This window comes from Sorex araneus, chromosome X (assembly GCF_027595985.1).
Source record: "Sorex araneus isolate mSorAra2 chromosome X, mSorAra2.pri, whole genome shotgun sequence".
NCBI lineage: Eukaryota > Metazoa > Chordata > Mammalia > Eulipotyphla > Soricidae > Sorex > Sorex araneus.
In genome coordinates this window covers 108,821,400-108,834,036 of record NC_073313.1, presented here as the reverse complement: position 1 = coordinate 108,834,036, position 12,637 = coordinate 108,821,400, and the positions used below count along the sequence as shown (strand labels likewise).

At 40.2% G+C, this 12,637-nt stretch overlaps 2 protein-coding genes across 3 annotated transcripts in view; one reads left to right on the top strand and one right to left on the bottom strand.

Moving 5' to 3' along the window:
* PAK3 (p21 (RAC1) activated kinase 3) overlaps positions 1 to 1,920 on the bottom strand; it is a 341,434-nt gene extending 339,514 nt beyond the window's left edge. For both annotated transcript variants that reach the window (XM_055122435.1, XM_055122436.1), the window contains exon 1: positions 1,774 to 1,920. The gene's annotated coding sequence lies outside the window, so the exon portion shown is untranslated. The remainder of the gene's footprint in view (positions 1 to 1,773) is intronic.
* The window catches only part of LOC129399765 (glycine, alanine and asparagine-rich protein-like), a 41,479-nt gene that overhangs the window by 9,301 nt on the left and 19,541 nt on the right, over positions 1 to 12,637 (top strand). The window contains exons 3-4 of the mRNA XM_055121137.1: positions 1,726 to 2,148; positions 10,903 to 10,999. Coding sequence (XP_054977112.1) covers positions 1,726 to 2,148; positions 10,903 to 10,999 — 520 coding nt within the window. The remainder of the gene's footprint in view (positions 1 to 1,725; positions 2,149 to 10,902; positions 11,000 to 12,637) is intronic.

Below are 12,637 nucleotides of genomic sequence, written 5' to 3'. Positions count from 1 at the left end.
TCTTAAGATGGTAGAAAACTCTGATGCTTATCAATCTGCAATACTGTATCCTTTAAGATTCACCATTAATCACAATCCAAGTACAGGAAGACTTATTCTGAGTTTACTGAGAATATGACAGTAATAGTTTCAATGACTCCCTGCAGTCTTACTTAACTATGACTCCTCTGCCTTTATATGCTGTTTCTTCAACTTAACACCTGGTGAAATAATTCTTAGATACTCAAATGTACCCTTCTTCTGTGAAGCTTTTCTTCATCATAACCCCTATCTCTAGCCAGGGACCCCTTCTTCCTACTCTCAAAGTACTTTGCCAGTCCCTTCTCATACACTACTGTAATTATCTGTTTATATACTCTATCTTGTCTATCAGACTCCTCACTCTTTGAGAACTAAGATGATATTTTATTCATTTCTATACTTCAAAAACCTAACATTAATACTGCCACAAAGCAAGGGTTTAATAAATGTCTCTGGTTTGAATGATTGCTATCCTTGATTAGACTTGGGGGCCCTGAAATTTTTTTTATGAAAACCACAAGTATGAAACATTGGCGAGAAAGTTTAGCAGATTTTTCATGTATATTGATGCCTTACTTTTATATTTAAACAGTGGCCATACCAATTGACTCCTTATGGTTCAGGGAAAACAACAGACCTTTAAAACAAATTCATGGCCAATACTTAGGTGCATTCGCTCTGTTCCCATTTCTCTATACAGCAATATCCTAGCCCAAAACTAACACCAGTGCAGTAAAGAAGACGTGAAAATCCACAACTTGGTGGGGGCAGGGGAGGCACTGCGGAGATCACTATAAAAGCCTTAGATTCTCATTGGCTGAGAGTGGAAAGCTTGCTAGAAAGTTGGGTATCTAGGGGGAGGTTGTCGGGGAGGACAATAACAATATTCAGTAGAACTTGGTTAACCTGCGGAAGAAATTTCACATTCAGAATGTCCTAAGTAACATCCCCAGCTGAGGGCATTTTCATCACTTTGAAGCTCTCATTACCCTTCCAATGTGGGCAGAACAGGTTGGACCTGATCAGCCTGCATGTTACTGCAATCTGTTTGGCATGGGATGATACCCAAGGACATGTAATGCAAAGAAGGAGCTCAACCCCGTAGTGCACACACAGGATCTCGGGTGCATACTCATACACACACAAACACAGACACACACACACATACACACTCCAACTCACACTCACTGTATTCCACACAAGACCCACACCATCTCGGGAACACACCACTGCATTCCTGTGTGCCAAGTCACACACAGGGAGTGCCCTTCGCATTCTCTCACTTCCCTAGTATGCCTGACCCACACCCCCACACCGCCGGTGGACTGCAGCCTCGCCTGAAATTGGAAGCTGGTGAGGACTGGTTTTTGTTGAATGTAACAAAGCCTCCTGCTCCCAGGTGCCTCGCTGGATTGACTCTATCCATCTCTCCCAGCCCCCAGCTTTGAGCTCCCAGAACAAGAGAAAGCTCAGCTCTGGAAAGTGGATGCATGGAGTGGGGGTGCAAAGAAAGAGAGCTTTAGGGGTAGGCAGCAGCAGGAGTCCGGCAGCTTAAGTACTCGCCATGAAGGGAGAGGGGCGGCGAATTGGCAAAGAACCGAGATGCCTTCCCTACGCATCACCCCTCATCTATTCATAGAAAAAGAGAAGAGCTGAGAAATAACCTACCCTCCCATCCACCCCGTGCCCTCCCAACGTCTCTAGGAAGCACCGGCACTACAGCAACCCGCAACAAAGCGCCCCCTCACAGACCTGTTCCAGCCTCTTCGTGGCTCCAGCGAAGGGGAGCCGCTGCGGAGGATTCTGCCCTTCGCCACCGGGCAGGAGCCTGGGGGGCGGGGTGGGGGATCGGGAGGAGGAGCAAGAACTGCAGGAGGAAGGAGGACGAGAGGGTATAAGAGACACAGCAGAGGCAAAGGCAGCGGCGATGAGAGGAGGAGGAGGTGGAGGAGGAGGAGGAGGAGGAGGAGGAGGAGGGGGAGGAGGAGGAGGAGGAGGAGGAGGAGGAGGAGGAGGAGGAGGAGGAGGAGGTAGTGGTGGTGGAGGAGGAGAGGAGGAGGAAGAGGAGGAGGAGGCGGAGGCGGTGGCTTCTGTGGCAGCTGCTGAGGATGCTCTGGCGAGCGAGCGGTAGGGCTGGGTGCGCGGGGCGTGGGCTCACGTGCGCCCCAGGGCCCGGGGATGCGCGCGCGTCTGGGTGTGTGAGAGCATCTGGGTGTATTTTGACTGTAATTATTCCAATTTCGACCTAGTCTGGAACTTGTGGTTCCTGCAGCCAGGCGGAAGTGAAACCCTTTCGGTCTCCCAAGCCTCATTTGGAATGGGGGCTGGTGGCGAAGAAGGAGCGAGGGTGGAGAGAAGAAGGGGTTCTGCACCAAGGCAGCAGCCCTCACATTAAGTCCTCATCCTTTCCTTTAGTCTCTCTCTCTCTCTCTCTCTCTCTCTCTCTCTCTCTCTCGTAGTAGCTTCCACCTCAATATATCAGTGCAAAGTCTATAGCCAAGGTGAATAGAAAGAGACCAAGGACAGTTAGCGTCCCTGTCACATTGTAATGAATGACTGCTCACATTCTGCTGAGTACTGTCTGGACCACTCAGAAGATAATTTCTCTTATAATTTGAGGTTGACTTTCACAGTTTGACGTGCTCATAACTTAACACAGATTCCACAGTTAACCTTTACTCCTGTTTCTTTACTACCATATTCATGTACTTGTAACCTAAGTGGCATACAACGATCCTCTGCGTTTTAATGTTTACATAGCAAACATTACCCAAGTGCCACATTTCTTTGTTGTTGAGGTGTCACTCCCTGTAAGGAGTAAGATGTTCAATTTAAATGAGATCCAAGACTGGTTTCCTGGAAGTCATAAGGTTGAAGATTGTACTGTAGATCAAGTTTGCACTTGTACCCTTAGATTTAAGAGGGGAAACCAATTGTGTAAGATACAGCATTCCCCTATAACTCAATCCTTACTGAACCATTTGCTTGAAGTCCTGCTGAAACTCTTACAAATGGTGAAATTTTGATTATTTCTTATGTCTTGCCTAACGGTTTATTTGTAGATCACTTTGGGACTTGCAAAGAACTTCCTAATATTCAGATATCTGTCATAACATATTTGTGAATTAAGCAAGGACAAATCATTGTTTTATATTTCATTATTTCATATTTATCATATTTATGCATGTGGAAACTAATTTAGCAAGATAAAGTGGATTACTTAACATTACAGATTAATAAGTGGTAGCTGCAGAATTGAGATTCAGATCTTTAAATTTCCAGGTCCATTTTCCTTTTTTAAAGTTACAAATTGGACAGAAATTTCAATTTCATCTATTGATTGCCATGTTAGTGAAAAATGATTTAGTTCCTTAGCTAAGATGAAATTTTTAAACAAAAATGAAAGCAGGATTTTCAGTTAGAATTTATTGAGGTGCAACCAACAGTTAATGAGATAAAAGGAGTTAAAGACTTACACCTCAGTCTCCAACTAGCACACATTATTATTATTTGATTTTGCTATCAACCACTTGAAATCATAGTATGGAAATGACTAAAGAAAGGGTCTGTTAGGATTTCCCGGGATGAGTATCTTGTGAATATTTACCCCACAATCTAGATTTGTGTAATTCAAGTCATGACAGTGAATCATTATTTGCCATCAAGGAAATAATCCTGTCTCCCCCACAGCAGCCTGAGCTGTCCCAAGAATATGTAGATGACTATCAAGCAAAAGAGGCATGCTAATGCTCCGGGGGAAAGGTTCGCCTTGGTGCCAGCAGACCCAGCTAGAAAATCTTGGAGAATGACTCAATACCAATGATCCACCTGCAAAATGGGTGTTGAGGTTTGAGTATGAAATGGAGTGATGCAAGCACTTGAGACATAACAAGCCTCAATAAAGCATAGATGTTGTTATTAGAGAAAAAAATACAATTGCAACAATTGCATTTATGTACCTTTCTCTATTGAAGGAAAAATGCATTATGAGATAATACAGAGAAAGAAATGGTATTGATAAATTATATAGAGAACACATGCTGGCAATGGAATACAGGTATGGTAAACAAATAGAGCAACAACTCAGGAATAGCATAGAACTGATATGAAAACAGGAGTTGAAGATGATGCTGAAAAGTTCATTAAGGGCTCGGCAGGAGACCATGACCCAGGATTTTACTACTCATGGTTATTGTGACTGAATCAGAGGATATGCCACTAGGGATTTTATAACTATTAATATGGTTCACTCAAATAAAAAGGGTTAATGCTTCCCTAAAAGCACATATCAAATGACCAAATTAAAAACTTCATTTAGAATCTATCCAGCCCAGCTGGGAGGGATAGCACAGCGGGTAGGGCATTTGCCTTGCCAACCTGGTCTGATTTTTCCGCCCCTCTCAGAGAGCCCGGCAATCTACCTAGAGGATCCTGTATGCATGACAAGCTACCCGTGGCGTATTCAATATGCCAAAAACAGTAACAACAAGTCTCACAATGGAGGCGTTTCTGGCTCCCAGTAAAGCAAATCGATGAACAACGGTTGGACAGTGCAGTGCTACAATGTATCAGAAACACCTGAATTTGACATTCAGTCATCACTTCCTGTTTTGATTTGATTACAAATAGACTTTCAGCCTTGCCAAACACAGAGAGGTTGAGTCATAACAATGCTTGTAGCCAAATTGCAGAAAAATTCTGAAGGAGCTAAAGTTTCTCTGTCACCTTTTCAGTTCCTCTTGTTACACCTACTTCTGCCCATTTTCATCTCTGAACATCAAATCCCTGCTTTTCATAGCCAAGACAATTAACCTGGTTTATTCATTCACACGAAGACTCATTCTGTAGTTCTCTTTTCAAAACAAAGACCAGCAGTAGATGAAGGTGTTAAACACAATGAAATGGATCACTAATTTAATGGACCTCCAAAATTTTGGGTGTTGAAAAATTGCCTTCAAATTACATAAGTATCCATGGATAAGACTGCACTTTAAAAATAGTCTATAAACCCTATTTAATATTGCTTTCCTTTGTTTGGGGTCCATAATTTCTCTCTAAACTTCCAACAGTTTCTCATAATTTTAATCCCCCACAATATTAGTCTCTGCTTACGAATATGTTTGCAATCTTTTATACATATTAAAAAGACCTGGTCCCGTTTGTTTAAAAGTGTAAGTAATTAAGGATTGGGTTGATCATGGATTTCAAATTAAATTAAATATTACTTTCATGGTTGGCTAAGTGGTAATCCATGCCACAGTATATTAAAAATTAAATGTGGAAGAATGCTTCCCCAGATAATTCCATCTAAATTTCATAAGTTTAAAGGTAGTCAGGAGGACTTATTTCCCTTCATGTCTAGAATTCTTCTATGTGCAAGTACTTTCTTTGAGGACTAAGTATCTTGATCTGTGAAATGAGGTATTACTTTATAAGATGGAAAAAAGATGGTAGGCTCTGAGAAAAGTACTACATAATCCATGGTTTTCAGATATAAGGGATACAAATAATACTTGGAGGAGTTTATTAAGAACATATCCCCTTTGAAGTTAAAATAAAAAGAAAATGAAAAACAATTAATTTTAGGGCTTTTAAAATACATAATTTAAAAAAAAGTACAATATAATTTAAACCAGAAATATAAAAATTAAATCTATATCTTTCAAATAGGTATAGAGAAAAATAAAATGAAATACAGAAGTTAACTCAAAAGTGAACAAAAAGGAGGGAAAGAATTAAAATGTAAAATGAAAGAGGACAAGTGACAAGTAAAATGCACTTAATGGGGCAGGAATATAGCCAAATACATTCATAATTGTTCAAAATATAAATGCACTAAGGTCCTCTATTAAAATATTTGGGATTTAAGCAGAGATATTCTTTTTTAAAAAATTTTATTGGATTACCATGAGATAGTTACAAGCTTTCATGTCTGGATTACAAACACAACGATCAAACACCCATCCCTCCACAAGTGCACGTTCCCCAGAGATATTCTTAACGTATTTGAGGCTCTGAGTTTGATCTCCAACATTGCATAGACTCCAGAGCATTACTAGGAATAACCTTAGTAGCCCACTACCAGGCTGAACATCAAGCTTGTCAGACCTGCTTGGAAGAGCTGAATGTCTCAGAGAGTGATGCTGGACACTCCAGCATTGCTAGATGTAACCTCTTAAAACTGCCAAATGCTGTCAATAAAATAATAAAATCCAATTATAGACTATTTATAAGAAAAATACTCTTCCTATATTCAATGTAAGGACACCATAACTATCAAAGCATGTAATAATTATTAATGGGCAAAAACTGATCAAAATAAAGAAAAAATTGGGCTGAGAAGATAGCTTAATGGACTGGATATGTGTTTTGCATGCAGGAGGCCTAAGTTTGATCCCTGGAATCATGTGTGATCACCTAGGCCCCGAAGATGCCCTATATCCCCTGGACACCATTAAGTATGGGTCAAAAACAAAGCTCTAAAAATTTAATATCAAAATAAGTGTAAGCCAAAGTCAGACAAAGAAAAACAAACACAGTATGATATCATTTATAGAATAACTGGATGAGGAAATGTATTGTAAAGGGGAGATGCTTAAATTATCCTGGACCCCAGAGAGGTGAAAAGAACTACTTCATAATGAAAAGTATGTTCAATTAGGGAAATGTAACATTTCTAAATGTGTACTTATTAAAATGATCGAAGTGTTTTTCAAATAAAATTGACATATTTACAAGAAAAAATAATTCACTATCACAGTGGAACTATGTTTTCTATGAAATTAGTATATCAAGCAGAACAAATCAGTACATAGACTTGTGAAATAATATTCATCATCACTTGCTATTAGGGAACTGTAACTCAAAATCATAATGAGATGTCACCTCACACCTCTTATGCCCTATGTAAAATATGTTAGTGGACGAGAGAAATTGTATAGGGCTAAGTTGCTTGCCTTGCATGTACTTGACCCTGGTTTAATCCCTGGTTCTTCGTGTGGTTCCCTGGATAAAGAGTCAGGAGTAATCCCTGAGGATTGCTGGGTGCGGCACAAAAAAAAATAAAATAAAATTTAATATATTAGAAAAAAGTGTTAGTGAGGCTGTGGAGATAAAGAAAACTTAGTAAATAATTTTACAAATGTCAATTGGTTCAGCCTTAATGGAAAACAGTATGAGATTCCTTTAACAATTAAAAATGGAAATTCTAGATGATCCAGCATTGACATGTTTATACATTTATTTGAAGGATGCAAATACAATAACTTGAAAGGATATCTACACTATTATGCTCATAGCATTGTTATTCACAATAGCCAAAACGTGCAACCAATCTAAAAGCCCATTAACAGATGATTAGATAAGAAAACTGATATATAACCAATGGAATACTACTCTGCTATTATTATGAAAGAGAAAATATTCCCTTTGGTGCAAATAGATCTTTAGATGATTGTGCTGAGTTAAATAAGTAATAAAGCAAAACATAGTTATTGAATAATTTCAGTCATATGTGAGATATAAATAACCGAAACAAATGAAATGGCAAACGCCAACAAAACTAGAGAACTATGATGAGAGTTTTGATTATTTTCAGAGGGAAAGTGGAAGGGTGAAAATAATAAACAGAAGTGTCTTTTAGGTAATGAGGTGGCACTAAAACTTTGGAGCTGGGAATGACAATTACTCATATCTGAAGCTAAAGCTCTGGTAGTAATACTGCAAAATAGTACTGAATCAGTGAAAAATTATTAGGAAGATATAAAAATACTTGAGCAATTAATGAGCTGTACATAAGATACATAGTTCAGGAAATAATTAGAGAATTTTCATTATTCTCAAGTATATTTAAGCATACGTAGACTATAGATTAACACGATGGCCACTCAACACCTTATTGCAAACCACAACACCCAAATGGAGAGAGAGAACAAAAGGGAATACCCTGCCACAGAGGCGGGGTGGGATGGGGGGGATGGATTGGGGGCGGTGGGAAGGATACTTGGATCATCAGTGGTGGAGAATGGGCACTGGTGGAGGGATGGGTACTTGAGCATTGTATGACTAAAACACAAGCACGAAAATATATAAATCTGTAACTGTATCCTCATGGTGAATCACTGTCACTGTCACTGTCATCCTGTTGCTCATCGATTTGCTCGAGCGGGCACCAGTAATGTCTCCATTGTGAGACTTGTTGTTACTGTTTTTGGCATATCGAATATGCCACGGGTAGCTTGCCAGGCTCTGCCGTGTGGGTGAGATACTCTTGGTAACTTGCTGGGCTCTCCAAGAGGGCGGAGGAATCGAACTTGGGGTGGCCACGTGCAAAGCGAACGCCCTACCCGCTGTGCTATCTCTCCAGCTCCATGGTGATTCACTAATAAAAAATAATTTATTAAAAATAAATAAAAAGAATTATATCAAGTATATTTAAGCATATAGTTCTAAGAAATTTCATATATTTGATATTTCATCAGACCACCTTCTCTAATTACAATTAAATTTTAAATCAATTTGAACAGCATGTGCTTCAAAGAAAATCCCTTGTTTAGAAACTCAAAATACAGTATGAGACAAGTTGGTGTTGGTAAAAGAAAAATAATAATTAAATTGGACTTGAGCTGTCCTTAGAAATGTCCTCCCATTATTCATCGATTTGCTCAAGTGGGCACCAGTAATGTCTCTGTTGTGAGATTTCTTGTTACTGTTTTTGACATACCGAATATGCCACTGGTAGCTTGCCATGCTCTGCCATGCGGGTGGGATACTCTCGGTAGCTTACCTGGCTCTCTGAAAGGGATTGCTCCAGTAGTACAATAACTTAAAAAATTTAAATATTGGGGGCTGGAGCGATAGTACAGTGGGTAGGGCATTTGCCTTGCACACGGCTGACCTGGGTTCGATTCCCAGCATCCCATAAGGTCCCCTGAGCACCGCCAGGGGTGATTTCTGAGAGCAGAGCCAGGAGTAACCCCTGTGCATTGTCAGGTGTGACCCAAAAAGCAAAAAAAAATTAAATATTGTAAATATCTCCTAAAAACCAGGAAGCAGTAATATACCCTATAAAGCCCAACTTTCATTTTCCAAACACCACCTTCCATTGAAAGGAACCAGGTTTCTTTGGATGAATGGTTGATTATAGGTCAGGACCATGGACAAAATGAAAACAAGATAAGACTAAAATATCTTATGCCAGAAAGTAAGTTGCTCAAAGAATAGTGAGACATGCCAAGGAATAAGAGTTGTCAACTTCAACAAGGTCCCACAGCCAAAACTAGAATAATTTGAGCATTAAATACTAATATAAGCAAATTATAACCTATAACAAATGAAATTTTCCGGAGATAATACACTGACTTCCATTCCATACTCAAAGATGGACTTGAGAGCCATAATGATAGTACAGCAAGTGGGAAGGACACTTGCCATGCCCTCAACCAACCCAGGCTTGATCCTTGGAACCACATAAGGATCCCCAAACCATACCAGGAATGATCCCTGAGCACTGCCAGATATGCCCCCCCCAAAAAAACCCTGATACTCCTCCCACAAAGGATGGGGTAAACCTCCACAACAAATATGGTGAAACAAATGTCAGGTGCTGCCAAGATTAGATCACAAAAAGGCCACTCTCATTAGCCTGCTCTGTGCATCAGTTCCCTTGAATACTGACACCATGTGGTGAGGAAGCTCACTGGGACACTGAGAGGTGCCACAAAGATTCCACATCATCACCAGTCAGAAATATAAAGAACTCCTAAGGCCCTGAGCTGTCAAGGCACCTTCTGCCTTTCTCTCTTCTCAGGTGAGCTCCAAGACACTGCCCAACAGAAAGAAGTCTTTCCCTACTCCCATCTGACTCCTGATGGAACAGGACCTGTAAGTGGACTGTTTCCTTTCACAAGGTTTTGGGGTAGGTTTGGTGTCTAGCAATAACATCCAGGGGCCAGAGCCATAGTGAGCAGGTAGGGCATTTACCTTGCATGCAGCCCACCCAGGAGTAACCCCTGAGAACTGCTAGGAAGCAAAACAATAACACGATGTATAACCCACAAAAACATAAACTTAAATCATGGTAATATACCTTCACTGTCAGTGTCACTGTCATCCCATTGCTCATCGATTTTCTCGAGCAGGCACCAGTAACGTCTCCATTGTGAGATTTGTGGCTACTGTTTTATTTTTGGCTTATCAAATATGCCATGGGTTGCTTGCCAGGCTCTGCCGTGCAGGCGGAATACTGTCTGTAGCTTGCCAGGCTCTCTGAGAGGGATGGAGGAATTGAACACCCAGATTGGCCGCGTGCAAGGCAAATGACCTACCCGCTGTGCTATCGCTCCAGCCAGTAATATAGCTTACTTAAAAAATTGAAAGCTGGTGAGGAATGAAGTATTTGTATGGTTTTTATCAACCTCTTCCAATTCCTACTAATAACCAGGGAGAAAAAAAGAGGAATTTCTCAGAACTCTAGCAGGAAAGAACAAATTTTTAAAAAGGGAAAAAAATTCAGGCAGTGTTGAGGGCTGGGGACTGGAGCAATAACATAGCGGGTAGGGCATTTGCCTTGCACGCGGCCTACCAGGGTTAGATTCCTCCATCCCTCTTGGAGAGCCCGGCAAGCTACCAAGAGTATCCCGCCCACATGGCAGAGCCTGGCAAGCTCCCCATTGCGTATTTGATATGCCAAAAACAGTAACAACAAATCAAATGAAATAAGTAGGGAGCGAAAAACAATGATCAGATAGACCCACTCATGTGTGCAATATGAATTGCTACAGCAAACAAACTAACCAGAAACAGCAAAAATAACCTATAAATGAATGATAATAAAAACAATATGATAATAAATGATAATAAAAATGCATATTCGTCTTGCAGCCGAAGACCTCTGGAACCCAGCCACAGCCATGCTCAAGGCCCATCTCCACATGTTCGGCTGAGCCTCACGCATGAAGGAATCAACAGAGGAACCCAGGTGTGCGGGACTCGGGGCTGAGATCTCCAAGTGCGGCCACATTTGCAGCCGTGTGACCTCCTATAGCCTAGTTCTCCCTCTGAGATAACCTGGCAAGGTACCGAGAGCATCCTGCCCACACAGCAGAGCCTGGCAAGCTCTCCGTAGCATATTCGATATGCCAAATACAGTAAAAACAATGGGTCTCATTCCCCTTACCGTGAAAGAGCCTCCAATGTGGCACTGCTGGGAAGAACAAGTAAAGAGAGGCTGCTAAAATCTCAGGGCTAGAATGAATGGAGATGTTACTGGCATCCTCTTGAGCAAATTGATGAACAATGGGATGATAGTGATGACAGTGATACAGTGATAAAATTTTTTGGTATGAACTAAAATGTATTTAGAGGAAATTTTTCACTAGAAAAGGACTGTTCATAATTAATTATTAAATGCTCAATTTAATAAATCAAAGAAAGTATATCAGACTTTCTCAGATTTCCTTTCTCAGAAAATCAAAAGAAAAAATAAAAATAAAATAAAAATTAAAAAAATAAATATTTGAAATAAAATAAATAAAATAAAATAAATATTTGAGTCAATGAATTTTTAAAAAATTATAAATAATAACGGTGAAATCAAGAGTTAACTTTTTAAAAATGAACAAAAGCATCTATGTAACTATTACCAAATTAACAATGAGTGCAAACACTAGTATACTTTCCTCCAGGTTTGAATGGAAAGTATAATGAACTTTTATAATATAAGGAAAACCTGCAAGAAAATGTCTAAATCTTTGTAGTTAAATAATCTGAATATTTAAATGTTATGAGTGATTAATTATCATTTGTATCTGGTATTTAGAATAAATAGATCAACAGGGAATGGAATGTTTTAAGAGTTATCTTTTAAGACTAGTAATCAAGTAATGCAAGGGGGATAGAGGAATTAGTGCTAACTATATGTTGGTAATATGTCCAGTTAGAGGCACTGATTCTGCAACAACTTCCTATTCACAACCTTGAGTGCATCAACTTATGTGGTCCCATTCTTGTCACACTGCCAGTATACCAGCTACCAGCACTTCAAATACTTGTTCTCTGACTAAAGTTGTAGCTCTCTTGGCGTATATGCTGCCTGAGCCCATGTGATTCTTGTGCCCACGTGGCCAAGCACATGCAGTGCCTGAGTACATATGTTGCCCGCATCTTCCCTCTTTTTTTTTTTTTTTTGCTTTTTGGATCACACCCGGCAATGCACAGGGCTTACTCCTGGCTCTGCACTCAGGAATTACCCCTGGCGGTGCTCAAGGGACCATATGGGATGCTGGGAATCAAACCCGGGTCGGCCGCGTGCAAGGCAAACGCCCTAGCAACTGTGCTATTGCTCCAGCCCCCATGCATCTTCCCTCTTGAGATGTGTACTTTCATGTTTTCATTTCCAGTGCTAGGATGTATGTAGAGCTCTCTCCACCCTTGGAGAAGCTTGCGTTCTCTCTTGAGCATGTTATTCTTACTATTCTCTCTCCCACTTATCCCTTTCTTCTTCGTCAGAAACCTCTAAATAAAATCTGTTTACTTCAAAAAAAATTTAAAAAATTAAGTTGTAGCTCTCTTATTGAAGTTGTAGTCCAACCAACTAGTTATACCTATTACAAACTCT